At 39.8% G+C, this 21,360-nt stretch overlaps 2 protein-coding genes across 36 annotated transcripts in view; both read right to left on the reverse strand.

Annotated features, from left to right (window-relative positions):
- Positions 1–1,827: 1,827 nt before the first annotated feature.
- LOC124142931 (troponin I-like) overlaps positions 1,828–21,360 on the reverse strand; it is a 65,128-nt gene continuing 45,595 nt past the window's right edge. For 27 of the 35 annotated variants that reach the window (XM_046511656.2, XM_046511663.2, XM_046511665.2 and 24 more), the window contains 9 exons: positions 12,331–12,387; positions 9,655–9,747; positions 8,499–8,619; positions 7,347–7,358; positions 6,212–6,312; positions 5,556–5,599; positions 5,137–5,272; positions 4,289–4,306; positions 1,828–2,913 (listed from right to left, as the gene is read on the reverse strand). In XM_046511656.2, the coding sequence (XP_046367612.1) occupies positions 2,836–2,913; positions 4,289–4,306; positions 5,137–5,272; positions 5,556–5,599; positions 6,212–6,312; positions 7,347–7,358; positions 8,499–8,619; positions 9,655–9,747; positions 12,331–12,387 (660 nt within the window). In that variant the 3' untranslated portion in view covers positions 1,828–2,835. The remainder of the gene's footprint in view (positions 2,914–4,288; positions 4,307–5,136; positions 5,273–5,555; positions 5,600–6,211; positions 6,313–7,346; positions 7,359–8,498; positions 8,620–9,654; positions 9,748–12,330; positions 12,388–21,360) is intronic. The other 8 variants (XM_046511677.2, XM_046511692.2, XM_046511678.2 and 5 more) reach the window with 6 other exon arrangements.
- Positions 12,994–21,353, reverse strand: LOC124142930 (serine-rich adhesin for platelets-like). Its single transcript, XM_046511655.2, has 2 exons — positions 15,991–21,353; positions 12,994–15,474 (listed from the first exon to the last, which is right to left on the reverse strand). The coding sequence occupies exons 1-2, from the start codon at positions 20,647–20,649 to the stop codon at positions 13,318–13,320; spliced, it is 6,816 nt and encodes a 2,271-aa protein (XP_046367611.2). The 5' UTR covers positions 20,650–21,353; the 3' UTR covers positions 12,994–13,317.

Consider the following 21,360-nt stretch of genomic DNA (forward strand, 5'->3'; position numbering starts at 1 on the left):
TTGGGACGAAATTGTCACTACATACACCTTCCAGTAACGTAAGAGAATGTTAGGTACCCAAGATGTAAGTAAATATACTATGTGAGCTACAGTGTCACATGGTGGTGTTTGAGTGGTGCAAGACGATTTATCCAGACACCCCAAGAATGAACTGGTGTGGTGTGCATGTCAGTAGTTAGTCATATCTGCTTACATGTTCCTTCTTGAGACGCCACCTCAAGCAATCTGCCCTGTGAAGATCCGGGTTAGAATCATCTTCCCGAGACAAAGGAGTTACTGACTATAAAAGTCCAGGTTTCCACTCTTACCGAACTAGGCGGCAATTATGGAGTTATGGACTATGCATAGCCCAATCAAATTCGCGTAACGAAATCGATATCCGGTTCGTAAACTGCCGTGCAGATTTCGGTCGATTGCAGGATTTGCAAAACATGTGTACCATCAACTCGTCGTCAACATTTATTTTCCAAATCTTTTCATGTTTTCAATCAAGGTGCTCACGTGATTTGATGCACTTCGTGAAGTAAGACCCGTTTTATTACAATAGATTTTGGTTATCGATCAGATCGTCTTGACTGGGCGCCACCATTTAGTTTAAAGCAAATGCAAGTCAATAGGAGGGACATAGAAGGGACATAACTGGTAATAGCCACAGGTGGGGCTTCGATCAAGCCCAGAAATTCCAGCCTAGTTCGGCATGGGTGGAAATTGGACTTTTACGGTCAGTTAACTCCCTTGTCTCGGGAAGATGGGTTAGAATAGGTCTTCAGCAGCCCATGTTTGTTGTAAGAGGCGACAAACAAATTGTCTGGTCCAGACTCGAGTATTTACAGATCGCCATCATATAGCTTGAATATTGTTGAGTGTGGCATTAAACAACACACAGACAAACAACCTTAAGTCACCTAGCAAATGGCATATTCATTTCTTTACCAATACTTTGTTGGTGTGTGTAGTGTATGTTACATCCAGTGTGTATCCTTGCTCTCAGCCCCATGCCTCTGTTGTATGCCCAACAACATATCTCCATAACCCATGACACCCAAGGAAGCAAATGTGGCTTTAGAGAACAATCATAGCTGATTGGTTAAACAGAGGTTTCAAATCCCTTCTTTCTCAGTGTTGATATGTTGGGATTTCAGAGTTCCACATATGGAAATCACAGCTTGGAATAGCTAAATCCAACTTACTCACTCATTCATATCATTTGGGACAGGTCAAGGAACTATATGGTTCTAAAATATGTGTCATATCTCAGGTTTCTGTTCAAAGCGACTCTAAAACCAATTTGCTCAAAACTCAATCAGCCATATGGTTCTACATGTGTGTCATATCTCAGGATAAGTCAAACAACCCTTTTGTTCTACATGTGTGGTGTATGTCAGGATAAGTCAAACAACCATATTGTTCTACATGTGTGGTGTATGTCACGATAAGTCAAACAACCATATTGTTCTACAAGTGTGGTGTATCTCAGGATAAGTCAAACAACCATATTGTTCTACATGTGTGTCATATCTCAGGACAAGTCAAACAACCATATTGTTCTTCAAGTGTGGTGTATCTCAGGACAAGTCAAACAACCATATTGTTCTTCAAGTGTGGTGTATCTCAGGATAAGTCCAACAACCATATTGTTCTACATGTGTGTCGTATCTCAGGATAAGTCAAACAACCCTATTGCTCTACATGTGTGTCGTATCTCAGGATAAGTAAAAAAAACATATTGTTCTATATGTGTGTCGTATCTCAGGATAAGTCAAACGACCACATTTTCCTGATCACATCTCCATGTGGAAGGTGTACAAGAACAAGACAGACCAACTGTGCCAAAAGGGAATACTTTATTACCTCTGGCAATCTAGAGTCTGAACATTGGCTAGGACAGTCGAAGCAGAGGAGATGAATATTGTGTAATGTACAAGAGTCATGTCAGTTGAAGCTACACGAAATAGACATTTTGTTACCATGGTAACATCTCTGGCTACACTACAAGTGTCATCTTTGTACAAAGTCACCAAGACTAGACTGACAGCAGAATAAATATCAGAAATAATAAATAATAATTACAAAGTTAATCATCAATAACATCATCACAAGCCTTCCTCAAGTCCTACAATATTGAACACATTTCAGTCCTTGATGAAATCAAGTACACCTCATTTCACTCTCATCCTATGCACATGACAGGCACAAGCTTGTTATTGGCTGCAACAAATGCACTAATTGTATTTCCTCTGGCAAATTTTTATAAATAAATCATTTCTACATCACAGAGCTCAACCTTTCACTATGTCCGACTTTCAATTCTGATGCCTGAGCATTACTGAATACTGTTGTCACACAAAGAAGCGATGATATTTTATATGCAAATCTGCAAACTAGTGCTCAGATTGGGAACTGCCTAATACCAAGCTAAACAGTAATCTGCAAATTCAATAAATATCTACGAAAAAATAAAATAACTGCAAAGATTTCCTCAGTAAATATATACTTTGGAGAAAATATCACTTGTCTGTAAAAGAAACCATTAATATTCTTTGACAAATGTTGGGTCACAAAACTAGTGGACTACAATGGTTAGTGAATTGGCTTCTCCAGTATGGCTGAAGCATAGCTATAACCAAATATTCTCGGATATTGCTCACACCAAACAGAACACTGTTACACCACTGAGATTATAGATGGTGATCTGACCAAGGTGCCAGTGCTGCAGAGTCTATACACATGACTCAAGTAGAGTAGTCTAGATTTGCCCCCAACGGGAAATGCTCAGAATGATCACACGGTAGGTACACAGGACAGGTCGAAATTAAGTAGTGTTTTTTACAGAGTTCAACTCTCAGCTGGTGCCTCCTCTCCTTCACCCTCTCCCTTGCCCTTGAGACTCTGGCGCCAGTCGGGTGTCTTTGACTGAAACATACAGTGCTTGTTGTTAGGGAAAAGCATCAAGTAGTTGTAGGGGAAATAACACATACAGTGTGACCTACTGAGTTGGGAGAATGTGTTTATAGTAGATACCTTGGGTTGGTTTCACAAGCTTGTTGTTTTTTTATTTGTTGTTTTATACCGCTCTCAGCAATATTCAAGTCTTGACCAGACAATCCAGTGATTGACATTATGAACATCCAGTGATTGACATTATGAACATCAATCTACGCTTTTGGGATACGATGACATGCATCAACCAAGTCAGCGAGTCTGACCATTGCATCCCGACCACCTGTTAGTCGCCTCTTATGGCAAGCATGGGTTGCTGAATACCAAATTCTAACCCAGATCTTCAGGGATAGGTTTCACAAGTCTGAATGCTGAAGTAGAGATGTATTATTTATTGAATGTTTAGACTGAACCGTGGTTACTTAGTAGGGACATGGAAATTAGGATGAAACTGAATACGTTTTCCTAATAACAGATCATTGTCAACAGTCAACAGTGGTCAGTTACATACAAATGCATGACATGGGTGTATTACCTGGGTGTATAGTCCACAGTAACATACATCCAGTAACATGGTGTATGCATGGGTGTATGACCTAGGTGTATAGTCCACAGTAACATACATCCAGTAACATGGTGTATGCGTGGGTGTATGACCTAGGTGTATAGTCCACAGTAACGTACAAATGCGTGACATGGGTGTATAATAACAAATAGTGGAAAGTAAGACGACAGAAGCAGTAGTTAGTGTATTTTCTCCAGTTATGGTTTTGCTGTGGTGTGGTGGGGGAGGGGGGGCAAATGCAATATTTTCCCGTGTGAAACTTAGTTTTAACTTAAGGGCATCTGCAAATATTCTTAATAAGATTACAATCACAATAAATATTACAGTTAATGTTTGGGTATTTGTTTCAACGTAATTTTAGTAGAAACAATGATGGTATATTTTGATAGACCAAGGAGGGGAAAGCAACCTTCACGCAAGAATGACTGCAGGTTGAGCCCAGAGATATCATACAGCAGGAAAATATACAGGGGAACAGTGTGGGGCCATCTCGGGCTGCATCGTTCAACAACACCAGTGTTTGGGGCCGTCTGGGGCTGCATCGTTCAACAACACCAGTGTTTGGGGCCATCTGGGGCTGCATCGTTCAACAACACCAGTGTTTGGGGCCGTCTGGGGCTGCATCGTTCAACAACACCAGTGTTTGGTAGACTGAGACAGTTATGGTAACAGAAGATACCCTTCCTAGAAGGATTTCATACTAATTTGCAAGTGTTGTAGTAGTAAAGTATGGGAAGATGCTTGTTTAAACCACACAGTGCGACACATTTATCTAACACCTACTTTAGCTGATCCTTCTCCCTGCAAGAAATTAGTTAATACCTGTATTTACTTCCTACACACAGATGATCTATGTTGGTGAAACATACAACTGGTCCTACAACTGGCTTACTAGCTGTCACTGGCCTAGTTATAACTTCCAGCCTGGACTCAGCACGACTTAGCATCATGACATGCTATAACATACATCAACTGGTAGTATAAACAACCACTTACATCTATATCGTATAAGCACTTACAGTTCCATAATCAAAGGCAAAAGTACATCTGATCATATAAATGTATTGATAACTGAAATTAACAATCCGTATATTGAGGAATATGGATTTATGCATTGATAAGTCAAAGTGTGTGCCTAACAAAGCATTTGTCAAGACAGACCAGGGAAGCTGGGTGATGTTTAATGCCTAGTGTGGTGAGAAGAGAGGCAACCTCCAAATTGGTCTTCCTTTCAAAGTGTGATATATCCCTAATTGGGTATAAAAATAACACCATCACATAAGAAAAGAATCCTTGTAATCTTGATTTTATAAAAATTACAAATCTTTAGACAGCATATTGGTTCATATTCACTTGAAATCTTCAAACAAGAATAATTGAGTTTTGACTTATCCAAAAAGAGAGACTGTGCTAAAACTAGGGACATGATTAGTTACTTTTGCCTTTGATACTATATTGTGTTGCAGCAGAAGTCTGTGTATGTAACTCACTGTGACACACAAGGTACTGGTGTTCCCCTGCTGGGTCAGCAGACGCGATGTCTGCACCAACAGTAACTCATGGCAACAACAGGGGACTTTCACTCAAACATGCCCCTTGACAAGTGCACTGTTCAGATAACTAAAACTTACCTCTTCTTTCTCATCCAGTGCGAACTTGTTCTGGCCTGTAGATTTCAGATTGCTGCGGAAATCTCGAGATTCCTTCTTATCCAATTTGGCAAGTTTACTTTCCGTCTTATTAACCTTTCTGAGAACTGGTTTGATACTGGAAGTTGAAACAAGACGTGGGTAAGCATCTTTGACAAATCTACGTCTCTTGTGCCATCAAAACAATAACAAAGTACAACAGTACAAAATATATTAGGTTTCTTAAAAGAGAAATATTTAAGAAAATTTGGCATTAATAATGTGAAATCATAAGATTCAGTTGTCATAAATCAGATTTTTTCTATGTTTATCAAAGCTAGCTGCTCTTTCTTAATCTGGGCTCATCAAAATAAACATGTATACATGATGTACAGCAGAGAAGGTAGGTCAAATATACGTACAATTTGCCCTTTGTGTCATTGACCTTCAGCGTTAATTCATTGATCTGTGAAAAGATGATGACACAAGTTACATTACAGCAGTAATCATAACATCAGCTGTCTTGGCACGCAGGACAATTAACACAACATAGAAGAGAAAACATTCAAAAATAGGTATAGCGTTTTTAAACAATGTATGCTTAAATTTCACTGCGTTATGAAGTAAGGTGTTGCCATAATTCTACACAGGGATGTAGATGACTGTGGCAAATTATTTTTATGCATACTGGATTAAAGTCATTAATGTCATGTATCATATTCTGTCTCAATTGACATTTAACAGAATGCTGTATACTAAACGATTATATAAATAAAAACATTTCAATATAAAATAAAAAACAGTCCAATATAAACTTAAATATTATATTATAAAATTAAATATTTTATTATAAAATACAAACTGAATTATCAGTATTCTGCTGGTATGAAGGTGTACTATTGTTCTGGACAGAACATCTGAGTTTAGACAGGGAGAACTGATAGTGCAAGAATTACGAGGATGTTTTGGCAATACTTTGGAAGCTTCAGCATTAAATGGTGTTGAATCATTTGAAACTGTTTGTTTTCCATGTAGCTGCTTTCACTGTTAATTCAACAATGAGTTTCCTCAAACTGACCTCGAAATCTTGTTTCCTGATTTTCACCTCCCAATCATAGACCTCCTCCTCAAGGAAACACACTTTGTCGTGAAGGGTCTTACACAATCCGGTCAGGTCAGCTGTAACAAGCACACTCTCCATAACATTCAACATACACCACCAAAAACACCTGCAAAACTCAACAATTTGTAAACCGTTATGGTTTAGGATGCATGGTTTTATCAAGACAGAATCTGCCATTGTTGTGTACCAGTCACTAACTAATGAATGCGTACTTTGCAATTAGTATTAAACTACTTTTCACTTGAGAAGAATTGTAAAACTTCAACGATTAAATGTTTTGGAATAATTTGCAAAGCAGCATTTACACAAGACAAATATACAATTCAGCTAACTAGCTAACTGCTAACTGCTAATTGAGTATAAACAGCTACTGACAACAAAGTGACTATATGGTTAAGTTCAGTCAGTAAGCTGTGTTTGCCTAGGTATATTTCACATCAATTTCCAAACTACAATGGATCATTTGACATTATATTTGTGACACTGATAGCCAGTTTTCATCTTGGGAGACTGGGGATGGGGTACGGGGGACCTGAAGGCAGAGGTTTCAGTCACAATGCTTCAAAGCTGGAGGGCTTCAGTCAAATAATCCATGAGAAGCGTATATAGCCAACGGCAGACAAACATGGTATATATATGTACACAAGTGTGGCCGAACTTGGAACAACTATCTAGTATGAACAGTTTTAATAGTAACACAGTGTTATGATGTGTATCAGTGTTTTAAGCAATGCTACATTGTGCTACAACAATAAGCCAGTGCCCAACATAGATGTGTCTACAAACTGTCCCGTCTCTTCAATACTGTGGTGGAAGTACAGTGTGGGCAGCAACTCCCTGTGGCTTCAAGTCTGTCCCCAGTACAAGTAACAACACGTGCTAGTCATGCCATACCATTATGTGCAGCATGGAATCATTGCCCCCAAAGTGATGAGATGGTGTTAATGGATGCCTGTCAAGATAATCTTGCAAAAACATCAGGAAAAGAAAATAAAGGTTTGGAATCGATTGCAGAGGTTTGCCAATATTGCCCCTTGCGAGGAGAGGATGTCACAAGTATGGAAGGCAGCAACACACATGGAATACTCACACACTGAGGTCCCAGCATGCAACAAGAGAAACATCATATTCATACAATCACGCTTACGATAGTCCGCTAATACATTCGTTTAACTGCTAGAAATGCATGTTTATTTCATTAGTTACATTAGTACAATTCTAGGGTCACAACTCATGTCCTTTTTTGAAAATTACTTCTTTGAAAGAATCAGCAACAATATGTTCTTCAAAATAAAAAAGGTTCTCACGATCATGCATGAGGTGAACTAAAGTACAGGTGGATATAGGTAAGATGAAGTAACTCAATGGTAAGCTGGGCATGTCACTGTTCTCTGTGGAAGCTTCAATGAATCAATGAGTTAAAAATGGGTGCTGATATATACCTAGCAAACAATTCATACCACCCTACCCAGACATGCCACAACCCTCCTGCAGATAGCCCAGCCATCCTACACATGCCACAAACATGGTCCCGATGACAACCCTCCTGCAGATACCCCAGCCATCCTACACATGCTACCATCCAACCCACCAACCTATGATGTATGTCCAACCCACCAACCTATGATGTGTGTCCAACCCACCAACCAATGATGTGTGTCCAACCCACCAACCAATGATGTGTGTCCAACCCACCAACCTATGATGTATGTCCAACCCACCAACCTATGATGTGTGTCCAACCCACCAACCTATGATGTATGTCCAACCCACCAACCAATGATGTGTGTCCAACCCACCAACCTATGATGTATGTCCAACCCACCAACCTATGATGTATGTCCAACCCACCAACCTATGATGTGTGTCCAACCCACCAACCAATGATGTGTGTCCAACCCACCAACCTATGATGTATGTCCAACCCACCAACCTATGATGTATGTCCAACCCACCAACCTATGATGTGTGTCCAACCCACCAACCAATGATGTGTGTCCAACCCACCAACCTATGATGTATGTCCAACCCACCAACCTATGATGTATGTCCAACCCACCAACCTATGATGTATGTCCAACCCACCAACCTATGATGTGTGTCCAACCCACCAACCTATGATGTGTGTGTGGACGTCAATATGATAATTGTGTACTCCTTTGGACTCCACATCAGAGACAGGTTTCTGAGCCCCATATTGACCTTGTCCCTTAATGATGCTTCATATACAGTAAATACACACCTTGGTTCATGCCCTCGGTCTTGAGGATGGGCACTCTCTCGTTGATGTACTGCTCCTTCTCCTCAGCCTTCTTCTTGGCTTCATTCCTCAAGTCCTCAGCAGCCTTCTGCATGATCAGCCTCTGCAACACACACACGCACACACACTGTCATACATGGCTCTCTGGGCACCAGCAACCAATCAGACACTGCCTTTCATAGGAACATCAACATACAGCTTCTTACATGTCCTGGATCAAAATGTTCTCAATCTTGAAGATTTTAGGTAGAAATTCAGTTTACAAAAACTTCAGATATTACACAAATATTTTTGGGACAAGTTGATGCTCCTTCCAACAGTAGATGTTGATACACAAATGGACAAACATTGAGAGTTTAACAATACAGAGAAATTTAATAAAGTTACATTAGCATGCCAACAAAAAAATAAAAAGCATTTAATGCAAGAGCAAGTTATACATTGCAAACAATTATAGACAATAGAATATTAATTCTGTTAAAACATTTACAAGCTTATTATTGTAGTATTATTATTCAAACAGCATAATTATGAATTAGTAAGCAACTTAAGTGACCTGTCACAGATGATAATAAAAATACAAATTAACACTAAAACACTCACAGTTTAATAAACAAAATCAAAAGACTGAAACTTGTTGTGAGATTGTCTTCCAAACTGGGGGAAAACACAGCTAACGACCAGAGCAAAAACAGAGACAAGAATAACAGCAACTTATTGGACTAGAGTTTAAGTGCACTTAAATACTTTTATTTGTGTGGGGTATTTTTTGTTTTGCATGTTAAGTGCACTTGAGCTGAACTAAAAGTTTGTACTCACATATTTTTCCCAATCCATCCCTCAGGACCATCATGATGACTTAAACAATGCTTAGTTTCGGCATTATTTAAACAGACCCATGTTTAGTCAGTGCCAGGCAAAATCACACTTTCACCTCAACAAATAGTTTTAATTTGCGGTTAAAGTACCCCTTTCTCAGCCCTGTAATTGCGAGCGTTTTAGTACAAGAAGTATTATGTTTAGGTAAGCTAAAGGGTTACAGTAACTGCCTAACACATTTGAAGGTAGAGAACCTGGAGTATATGTGAATAATTAATGATTAATATTAATTGTGGTTAACGAGGCTGGTTCAATGTACCTTGAGAAGCTTCTTCTTCTCGGGTGACAGTCCCCCGAGACCTTTCCTCTTTCCCTTCTTCTTCTTATCCTCTTCTTCCTTTCGGCGGGCGGCCTAGGGGGAAATCAGGTGGACGTTAGCACTCGGCGACTGAGCGAGCGAGCGAGCGAGGAGGAAGAAGTGTGCTCGGAGTCGGCATGGAGCCGCTGGAGCCGCAGCTCCTTATAATGGAGTAAGCAGTCATTCATCCTACACCAGCCTCGTGTTGAATAAACCTAGACCTAGCACATCCTACTTGATGCAGCCATTTGTAGCCTAAGTTGTACAGCCTACCCTACTCACTACCGTCTGTTTTGTTCACTTATCCTTCTGTATTTATGTTTCACTGATGAGGGAACAGATTAGTTTTTTTCAGAATTTAGATACTTTTGAAGCCCCAAGCCCCACCCTGAGGTGATTGCAACTGAGAAGAAAGCACATATAGTGGGAATACACAGGTGAAGTTATAGTGTGGGCAGTTGCATGTAGAAAGACAAAAGATACATAATGGTCTGAAAAAGAATTAATTGGTGTTGAACAAATGGATGAGAGATTTTGGAGGTGGGGATGCATTATGGGCCAAAGCTAGACAACAGCTTGCTGTTGGATCACAGACAGGAGTTTATAGTTTGGTTATTGCACAAAGTATTAGTAGAATTAGCTAGCTAAACTACCATTGTGACGTGTAAGTGACAGGCGCACATGGACAGAGTAACTAGGCTAGCTTGCTAGAGGAAAGAGTCCACAGGGCGAGGCTTGCACAAAAATAGCCAAAATGTCAAAACCAAAAATCTTTTAGTAATTGACTATGAAAATGATCCCAGTGACGCACTTGCAACGAAAATACCCTCATCGAGTCACAATTTCCATGCTTTTATTGATACCATATGTCAACAACTCTGAAATTCAAAGCATGTTTTTGTCCCGCACCATGTATTGCCTCTAGCAGGCTGTGTAGATTACCTTCAAAATGTTATCAATATCTTAGCTACTGACGCCTGCTCTGACAGGAAGACAGACACATACCTGTGGTGTATTCTACCTCATTCTGCACACATTACTCTTAGATTCGTCTATCAGCTACACAGATTTTGAAGTAAATCAAAAAGTAGGATTTGAACGGATTGATGGACATTTCAGAAATGAATTTGCAGATGCATTTTTCAACTAATCCAAAACTCAGTTAAGGTATGTGTAAGCAAGACTAAGAATCCTATCTCCTGGCTGATCTGAGTAACGCTACAGGGATGTACAGTGAATGAAGACATGGCTGAAACACACATTCAAATCTACCTGGATGGCTGCCATAGGTTCAGCTGCCACGCAAGTAACTTCCTACAGGCTGATCATATACTTTAAGCTGATAGGCTGGTTTTTTACTTTACACCCAGCTGATTTGTCACGTGCAATTGTGGTGCATCATGTGATTACATTAACTAACATTGGTGCATCAAGTGAGCTATAAAAACATAACATTGACATGTAACATGTCCAGAGCCCTGAAAATAGATCAATTATTAAAATATGAATTTGATAATATGATTGATTTATCAAATTAAATCTATTCCTAATTTCAACACTGGTGTTAATTTCATACTACTTCCTACTGTTTTGAGTGTAAATAACATACACAGCATGGGCATCGAAATGTATTAGCAAGATTGTGAAATGTACATGTATTTGACTTGAAATGGTATGAAATGTGATTCAGTGATCCCAACCAATGACAATGAATGGCACAGAAAATGATGACAAGAAACTGAAATGAAATGATACAATGTATGAAAATGATGACATAAACATGATCATAGTGATGTAATGGGTGGACATATGAAGAACACGTGAGATAATGTATGGACAATCTGATGTAGAAGAATGACTGCAACCCTCTACGCAACATGGCAAAATTGGTTTGAACTAAACACTTTTAAAATTTTGTTCATGTAGTTTATTGATCAAAAGGCATTATTACCAACAAAAGCATCTCTTTGTTACCTTGTGACCATATCAAGCCATGTCGATGGAAAATGGAGCTAGACATTTCTACGATAAGTGAATCCAGTTGTTATTTCAAACAAAGAAGGATTCGGCAGAGACAGAATGTGTGAAGATGACATTGTTGCCTCAAATTACGGACAAATTGGACAAGATAAACAAAATTAATAACATATAATTATTAAGCAATAATTGTTAACATTTGAGGACAAACATTTTGGAGATTGAGGATATAAAAATTTAAATATTAAGAAAGGTAGTATTGAATGTAATTATAAAAAGAAACCAAAGTTTAATTTTTGTTAAAAAGGAGGCGACAATGTACCATACAGTATTAGATTGAGTGTACAAAAAAACAGACGCATTTTGAGAAATTCTGAGAAAATTCAGCAGTTTGATCAATGAACCCAAATGAAACATCAGACATATTTAAAACATTTTCTCAGAATTTTCAAACATGTAACACTCTATCAAAAGCAATTGCTACGCCTCGAAAAACCAGAAAATGAGACAAATATAAATATGTTCTAAAGGACTGAACACTTTAACATCCAACAAGGATGAGGAGAGAAAACTTTTCCAGCATTGTTACAGAAGGTGATGTAGCAATTGCTTACAGGATGTGTTGATTAATGTTATGAGAAGTGAAAGGCTGTCACTTACCTCCTCCTTCTCTTGTCTTTCGCGTTCTAGTCTGTCTTCTTCCATTCTCTTTTCCTCCTGAAATACAAACACCATTGATGTACAGTCAGTAGATACACCTGCCTTTCCAAGGACAGTCAGCTAAGTCATATCAATGGAGAAACAATTCTATCATTTAACAAATAAAATATGATATAAAACATGGACTATAGAGTATTCTACATTCATAGTTAGACTGGTTATATAATTGCCGCGAGGACTTACCTGAGAGCTCTGTGTCATTCCAGCCTGTTATGGTGAAGTCAATGTCATGCAGTGGCATGCAGTCTGGCATGCAAGTCCCACACACTGAAACCTCCCTCAACAAGGCAGGTATGTACAACTTTGATTTAAAAACAATTACCTATACAAGCACAACAGTTGAAAGAAATTTCAGTGGGTCCGTTCTGCTACATCTCTTATGAAAGGTAGGCTACATTACTCTCAAAAGAAATTGAAAGGACTTTTATTTGCTTCTTCCAAATATATTCAAAGATATTGAGAAACATGTAGTCAGCATTACCATATTCTTTATCAGTAATAAGGATCATTATTATTCATCTAAACATTACTAAAAAACATCAGTTATACCACAGGTTTCTCAAATCCTGAAGTTTGGGGGGATTGATAATAGAAAATGCCAAATTAAAAGAAAAAAGTTTATTTTGAATAAATATCATAATAAATATTGTCAATAATACAAAACAATGCAAAATATCACAGAACAATACAACATACTACTAAATAACCAACAGGTAATGAGGATGAAAACAAAACTGTTAACATGGAGATTGTGAATGACCCATGTCCTTAACTAGGCGAAGACACACTAGCGGTATATCACATACAAAATATCCAATTAAAACATTAGAAAAATAAATAAATGTTATTAAAGCAATCTGAGAATTGCATATTTGTCATAATGACTTGAATGTGTATAGTTCAAACACATGCACAAAGAACTTAGTTTCAGTTTATGGCCTGCTTGTTGATCTCGGAGTCCTCAGCGTGTCGCACAACAGCAGCCAGCTGCTTGAAGTTCATGTTGGCCGCAGATCGCTGGGACCTGTGGCCGCGCTTGTCCAGGCAACAGTCATAACTTGTCTGATGTGAATTATTTGTTTCCATGTCATCTGAAGTCTGGTCATCACTTGAAGAAGTTGTAACTCTGTCACTATTAGACATGTCATGGCTTCCCTGGTTCCTGTAAAAACTTGGTACATCAGATGACCATCTCTTCGGTTCTTCCTTTCTTCTGGTGATGCTGGAATGTGGTCTCTCCATGCTCTCATCTCTGCCCTTCTCGAAGTGCAGAAAGAGCTCTGACACAGACCTTGAACCTGGTCTCACAGTCCTCCTCTGAAATGTCTGGGGCTCACTGCTATCAGCTGAGAATTTCTTCTGGATATCAGAGACATTAAGTCCTGATGAAAGTCTCCTCAGTCTATCTCTTGTCCTATTTTTCATGTCCTCTACTTTAGAAAACTCATCACAATCAAAGGCCTTTGTCAGTTTCTCAAACTTTTCTCTGATCAAGGCACATCTATTAGTGTTTGTCATGGCAGGAGGCCTGTTCTCAGGCAAAGTCTTCCTCTCTCTGCGGTCAAGCAACTTCTTCTGAACCTGTGCCAAATGCTCCCCTGAAGAAGTCCTCCTGAGACACCGATCGACTTCCAACTTACTTTGTGCTGTGTTATCCTCTGATATTTCCTTCTGCAACCTCTCAAATTTATCCAGAAGACTTTTTCTGCTTGGTATCAAAACCTTCTCTGAATGTTTTAGCGGACCATCTTCTTCATCTTTGGAGAACCTGTCCTTTATATGGTGAAAGTTTTGTTGCGTTTTCTCCTGTTTGTTACCTCCAGAAGACATTTTACTGAGTTCCTTTACTTCTGATGAGACCTCATAGTTTTTGTAATGTGAACCATGTACAGATATTCCTGTATTTGATGTACCAACACTTGAAGTTGGAAGTTTTTGTGTTCCTTTCCTCTGATCTACTGATGAACTTTTAAACAAAGCCTTTTCTGGCGTCCTAGACTTAAAGTTCCGAGGTACTGTATTAAAGTTTGTTTTATACCTGGGACTGTCAGTATTAGAAACTCTCATATTTGTATCAATTTCTTCAGCTAAACTCTCAAGACTTGTTCTTGGTGGTGAAATCTTTTGTTGTTTCCGTATCTGTTCATCTTCAAACTCATCCATAAGTAGGCTGTCCTGACTGGCTCTTGCTGATGAACTACTAGAATACTTTCTCATTGAAGAATTAACATTTCTGTGCACCAAACTGTCGGTACTCCCCCTAGATGAGAGACTAAATAAACTACTCTTGGAGGACACATACTGAGGTCGACTCATAGAATACACATTCTGAACACTGGTTGTACGAGTGAAACTCTCACTGATTGTTTCCCTTGGCCTGTTCAGGTGCTGAGAGCTCCCTGTTGGAGATAAATCTGGCATACTTCCCACCTGATGAGGTGACTGTAGTTCGGTTTTTGAAGACTGTGAGGATCTTTGTGCCCAGTCTATATCGTCATTGTCCTGACTCAAGCTGTACGAGCTGACAGAGCAGCTCGGAGATGAGCATTTTCTTGGAAGACTGCTGAATTGTTGTCCTTTGGAGACATCCGATGAGCTGAACCATGAGGACTTGGATGATGAAACATCACATGTTGACTTAAAGGAGGGTACCTCTGCACTCATGATTCTCTCTCTCCTTTGGCTCCTTCTAGATTCACTCTGACTTCTTCTCGGGGAGCTTGGGTCAGACAAGCGACAATTCCGCATGTTCAGCTGGGTCTGTAACTCCCTCTGCCATGACTTTGTATCACCATTTAGTTGGTTCCTGAGCTTGGGTTTCTGCTCTTCTTCATCAGCCTCCATTACCAGTTCCCTCAAGGATGGAGCTTTCCCTGACCATGTATCATATTGCCTGTGTCCAGACTTCACGCCAGGCTCAGGCTTCTCCTCTGGCACCTTATCTACCTCATTCTCAAACTTGCTTCTAATGGTTGTAACTACTGGTTTTCTTGGACGTCTGGCATGCCTTGTCTGATGTTTTTTTTCTCTTGGGGAGTCATCCTGGGAGTCTTGGTCAGAGGTTCTGTATGACCTGGGTGAAAGCTGAAATGTTGGCAGTGCATGTTTCAGTGTTTTGAAATACAAAAAAACAGACTTAATCATTACTATATAACTGGAAGCTACAAAGACGTTTCTTTTTCTATCAGGGTTACAACATTCAATGCCCGAGTAAAGCTTTCAAAAGCGTTATGGTAGATGGTTGAGGACAATTCCAACTGACATCAGTGACAAAAAATATGTCCAATGCTATGCCCTATTTTGACTTGTACCATATGTTTCCATGTGTCTTTCAGATTGACATTTGTTTCTGATGGGTGCCACCGGTATGGCAGGATTACACCAACACCTGGTGTCATCACTTTTGAATAATGATTCATAAAAACATGCTCCTGATTTAGTTGGAATCATACATTTGACTCTGCTTTTAGAAGAGATTTCTTATGATTATGAAGATTTGTTGATTTTATTTGTATTCTAATTAAAGGTCAAGATGTGAATACTTTCAGTTACTCTCTTCCAGACAATGCTATGACCACTGTTGGCCCTGATTTTACTCACGTTCATCAACACATCTGTGCATGGTGGACTAGGTTTAACTGTCACAGTAATTTCCCTTGCTCCATCTGGGCCCCATGCCTTTGGAACAATGTTTGAGATCCTCGGCGAGTTGAACTCTGTCCCATCTTCCCCATCTGATCTGGGTGTCAGATTGAAGAAAGTACTGCTGTTCCTAAAGAATTGGCGGTTTCGTGGTGTGCTTTGAGCACAGCAAGGTTCGTTGAGATCTGATAGGTTTAAGTGAAGGTCACCGTTGTCCTCTGAGAACGATATATTTCCAATCTCCTCGTCAAAACTTTGAGCTAGCATTTCAAATGACTTGACTTTAAGATATGAGGAGATTTGAGGAATGGGACCAAGATGAGATGAGGTTTGTGGGATGGAGGGTGAGGAATCAAAGTCTGTGGTAGATGGCTCTTGTTCTTGTACTACAATCCTATTAACTTTTTTACCATCACAAACATCAGTTTGCTTGAATTTTAAGGGTTTTACATTTACTGATTGAGGTGTGAGAGCCTGCTCAATTCTGTGTGTCTGATCACTATGTGTATTAGCTGACCTGTCTGGCACACACTTGGTACTGCGCATTGATGCTATTGGCAGTGCATTAACCTGGCACTTGGCCTGTGTAATAACTGTTTCTGTCAAATGAGGTGGAAATGTCTTGGACACTCTGTTAACAGCTTTTGTCTGTTCTTTACAGAATGTCTCTCTCCCATCATCTTGCAATCCCTGAGGTTTCAGTGTGACAGATTTCTTAGAAGTATATTGGGAACATAAACTGAGGTTTGGCTTTGTTGTCCATACTTCAGTTTTCTGTGTCAGTGAGTTGTCAGAAGGCACAACACTTGTTGCCTCATTCTTTGTTTTTGAAGGTCTTTGCTTCAGGAAATTTTCAAAGAAAGTCCTTGGACTTTCTGTTGTGGTCTCAGCAGCATCACTCTTTTCAGCGACACCAGAATTCTGGGTTGAGCTTTGTATTGGATGTACATTTGCCTCACTTGTCCTACGTGGGGAATTTGTCATGCTGCTCAGCAGATTAGCAAGTTTCTGTTCTATTTCGCTTGTTGTACTTGAATCTTTCACATCAGCAGATTCAATTTCAGCCTCATTCTCCTTTTTCATTAGACTGAGACGTCTTTGACGAAGGAAATTAGATTTTGGTTCCTGGTATCCATCAGTTGCCTGTTCCTTGGTTACTGTCATACATTTGGGTTCGGGGGTTACTGTCTTGCCTTTACTTTTCAGATCATTCAAGAGGTTTGATAAGCTCTGCTTAATTGATGAAGTACCTGTTAACTTGCTATTGGTGTCGCTCTTCTGATTACTTGAGACAACAGTCTGGAACATTGACACTCTTTCAGCCACAGACCGATGTCTTTCTGTTGTTTCTTTCTCTTCTGTCTTCATAACAGGCACTTGTTTTTTCACACTTTCAATAGTCTTTACTTGTTTAGATTCCTTTCCCTGATTTGCAACAAGATTTGTGAAAAATGATTCCAACATTTTCCTTGGGGCATTTGGCCTGATGGAAACATCTTCTATGTTGTGTCCTGACACAATTTGCATGTTTGCTAATTCTTGTAACTCTAATACAAATTTGGATGTTTCAGCATCCTCGTCATTGATGAGGACTTGAATACCAGTTTGATCCCTACTAAACTGCTGTTCCTGTGATTCATGCACCCTAATTCCAGGCTTACCCATGACCTTTACCTGAGCAAAGTGTTCAGTCAGTTGACTGACACATAACTCTTCTTGCCTTTTACTGTAAACCTTTCTCTTCTTGTGAGTGGTATCCTTATGTTCCTTAAGCTGTGAGACAACTTGACCAAATGCCTGGGTAATGACTGGATTCTTATGGGCAACCACATCCTGATCTTCCTTTTCTGCCAAAGCTGCTGCAGCAGCACACTTTGCCTTCCATGAACTCAGTACAGGAGGAATTGTAGACATGCTGCTCATGATAGATTCTATCTTTGCCTCATCACTGCTGCAGGCCTCAAATGATGATTTACTCCCCATCTTCTTCAGACCTGACACAGTAGCTTGTCCAGTCTTAGGACCATTCCCATGGTCAGACAAAGTACTTCTTGGGAACTCAAGAGATGTATCTTCCACTTTGCTGATCTGTTTTACAAAGTTACCAAGGAAAGAAGATGCTGATCCTTTAAGAATATTCTTGCCTGTCTCGTTTTTAGGTGAACTTAATCTTGGTGACACATCAAATTTCTGCTGGGCTGGATCTGTCTTTGAAACTTCTTTTGACTGTGGCAAAATGTTTGAGACCACACTGGGTTTCTCATGTGAGCTTGATGTCATTGTTGGTTTATTGTTATTGCCATATTCTGATTCTGGATGTTCTTTCAGGCCATAAGTAATGTTGTCTTTCATCTTTTTACCTCTCTGACTAATTTCTAATAAAACAGATTGAAAAGACAAGGGCTGTGATTTTGTCTTAGCCTGGGCCCTATCACAGAATCTGCTGCTGCTACCAAAGCTGTCTGCTAATCCAGTGTGGTTCATTTCTTGCATGTCTGTCCTATGGTATACAGGAGTCATTGTGATGTCCTCATTTGCTTGGCATTCATTTACATCTGGCTCCTTGTCACTGTTATTGTTGATACTTCCTTCCTCGCCCATGTAGAACATGTTGAACTCTTTTGACAGCAGACACCCTTGCTTCACCACACCTTTCAGACATTCTGGATTTGCATGATTTTCTTGATCAAGTTCCTGGGGTGTTGCTTGATCCTCACTTGTAGCCTCCTGTATCAATTGCTCCTCTGAACTGATGGAGTAATGTTGGTCCCTTGCTTCATGTATATCATGACTCGAGGCTTCATCAATAGATTCCATTGTGCCAGGTATGAAGAAAAGTACATCCTCTCCAAGCTCTGCATTCTCAAGTTCTTCATCAGCAACCCTCGGCAAAATATCTTCATCAAATTCAGGTGCAAAGATTACATGCTCTTCTGTTGGGACTGGTAATTCATCAATACCTTGGAAGTCTCCCATATCTCCCACATGAATCGCTTGTTGAGGGGAACTAGGATAGATGATGTCCTGACAGTGGAAGACATCATCATGCCCACCCAGAGGGGGACTGGTCACGTGTGGGAGATACCCATTGCCAGTATCCTGCTGATTGGATGCATCATCTATGAAACTTCTGACTGCATCTGACACTAAATGTTTAAGGGCATCATGTTCACTCTTATTATCTGTTTCAGAAAGTATAGAGCAAGAAGAAGCAAACTTTGCACTTTCAGTGTCATTTTGTTCATCTGTTATTTCTTTTCTCTCAGATGAGGTGAGCGTAGAACTGGCTCCCAGATCACTAGGCAGTGTGAGTCGTGGTATAGTCAACAAACACTCACTGTTCTCTTCACCTTCTGACTTCAAGGTCCTTGGGGATTCAACTTGCACAGGGGACCTGTCATATTCAGCTGAGCTATCAAATACACTGATGCAATAGTCTCTATAGGAGCTGTTGTGAGACTGACAAGATTCTCTCTCCCCATCAAAGTTGCCATCAAATGCAAACTGCTGCTGAATGTCATCAGAATGTTGACTGCTGTTCATCTCAAGCCCATCCTTGACTCCATCGCCACCCAGGATATCATCATTAGCAATAGCTTCAGCAAGTTCAGTTTTCAAGTCTGTGTACAGTTCTTCCTCAGATTCTTCTTTAACAAGTTTCTCATATTCATCCATGAGTCCTTGCATCTCCCTAGACTCTGATGAGGAAGTGTCACTGAGGTAATCTTCACTGGTCCAGTCCAAGTGACGGTCTGTAGATGCTGCATCCAGGCTGGCATCTGGAGAGACATCCAGTTTACCCCAGCGATCCTTCATATTATCACCATTAAAACCTGCAATGTGTACATCGCCTGAGTCTCTTTGATTCAAACTGCTTTCAAGAGTGTAAGTGCCTGACAAACTAGCTGACTTTGCATTTTCTAGAATAGACCAATTAAAGGGAACAGTATCTGTCTGCAATTTGTGATTCTGTTCAACGCAGTATGTGACAGACATATTTTCATCTATCAGATGTTCACTACTGAATACTTCTTTAGGATCATCACAAATACTCTCAACTTGGAAATTTCTAGTATGTGCATCATCTAGTTCTCTCTCAAATTCTGTGCCATCTGTCAAATGAACAGTGTCATGAGGAATAATGCCACCATTTCCAAATGACATATCCCCACCACCTCCATCCCCCTCCTCCTCGTCATTCTTATCCCTTCTCTCATGCTCGTCCTCCACATACTGCTGTGTCATCACAGCTCCACCATCATCCACCATCAGTCCTGCTCTGGGGGAGAACATTTCATTACACTGTTCTTCAAAACCTTTCTCCTCCTCCACTTCTTCATCTAGCTCTTCCACAACCTCTTCCACCACCTCTTCCTCACAAGTGTCTTCATCTTCAAAGGACAAACTGTAGCTCTCATCTTTCTCAGATATTTCACTCAAATCAAGGCATGTCGTCTGCCATCTACCAAGATCAGCTAACTTAGGCTGTTTGGGGGAATCATGTAGTGGTTCATGCAGATCATCTGTGCAGCTGTTCCCAACATCATCTTCACCCAGCTGAACAAAGCAGGGAACATGCAAAAGAAAAACACATGCAACATGCTTTATATAAATCATGCACAATACTACAAAAATATTACTTCAGATAGAGTACACCCAACATAAACCATCCAAGTAGGATGCTTATATCATGCATAAGACGTCTTTATCTATGAAGCTACTTTCACATCTTCAACATGCCAGATGTAGTCTTTTCTCACATCTAAAGTTTCTAACTTCTGAGAAAGTCCACACAACTACATGATCACCCAGCATGCATCACTTACCTTAAAGTCCTGATACAAGGAAGACTTCTCCTACCTTATGCCCTACTGACCTGAGGTATGTCTATCTATATCATTACACTTTAGCATGTTTGTTCAGAGGGCAAGTCTTCAATATCTACTGGATCTTTGTTTCGAGAAAAAAGAACACTATGAGGCCAGATGTAAAGTAATTCTTGTTTCTCATCAAAGTTCAGATTGTACTTTAAATACTCTACACTAATCTCTCATCACAATCTGGCAATGAGGTAGGGCAGATGGGTGGCAGGGACTCATCATGCCAAACACCCAGTGTTCAATTCACGACATGGGTAAAATGTACTGAGCCCATTTTTTGGTGTCCCCACCTTCATGCGTCTTAACCTTCTTCTAACCAAGTGATGAGAGAAAAAAGAAAATTGTTTTAGTCACACTACATCAAAGACAATTAGAAAAGATTATATTGTTTTGACCACATGCCCTCTGAACTGATCTGTTGTCTCCCATTCTAAGTTAACTTAACGTA

Source organism: Haliotis rufescens, unplaced genomic scaffold (assembly GCF_023055435.1).
Source record: "Haliotis rufescens isolate VD_foot unplaced genomic scaffold, xgHalRufe1.0.p SCAF_6, whole genome shotgun sequence".
In the NCBI taxonomy this organism is placed as follows: Eukaryota; Metazoa; Mollusca; class Gastropoda; order Lepetellida; family Haliotidae; genus Haliotis; species Haliotis rufescens.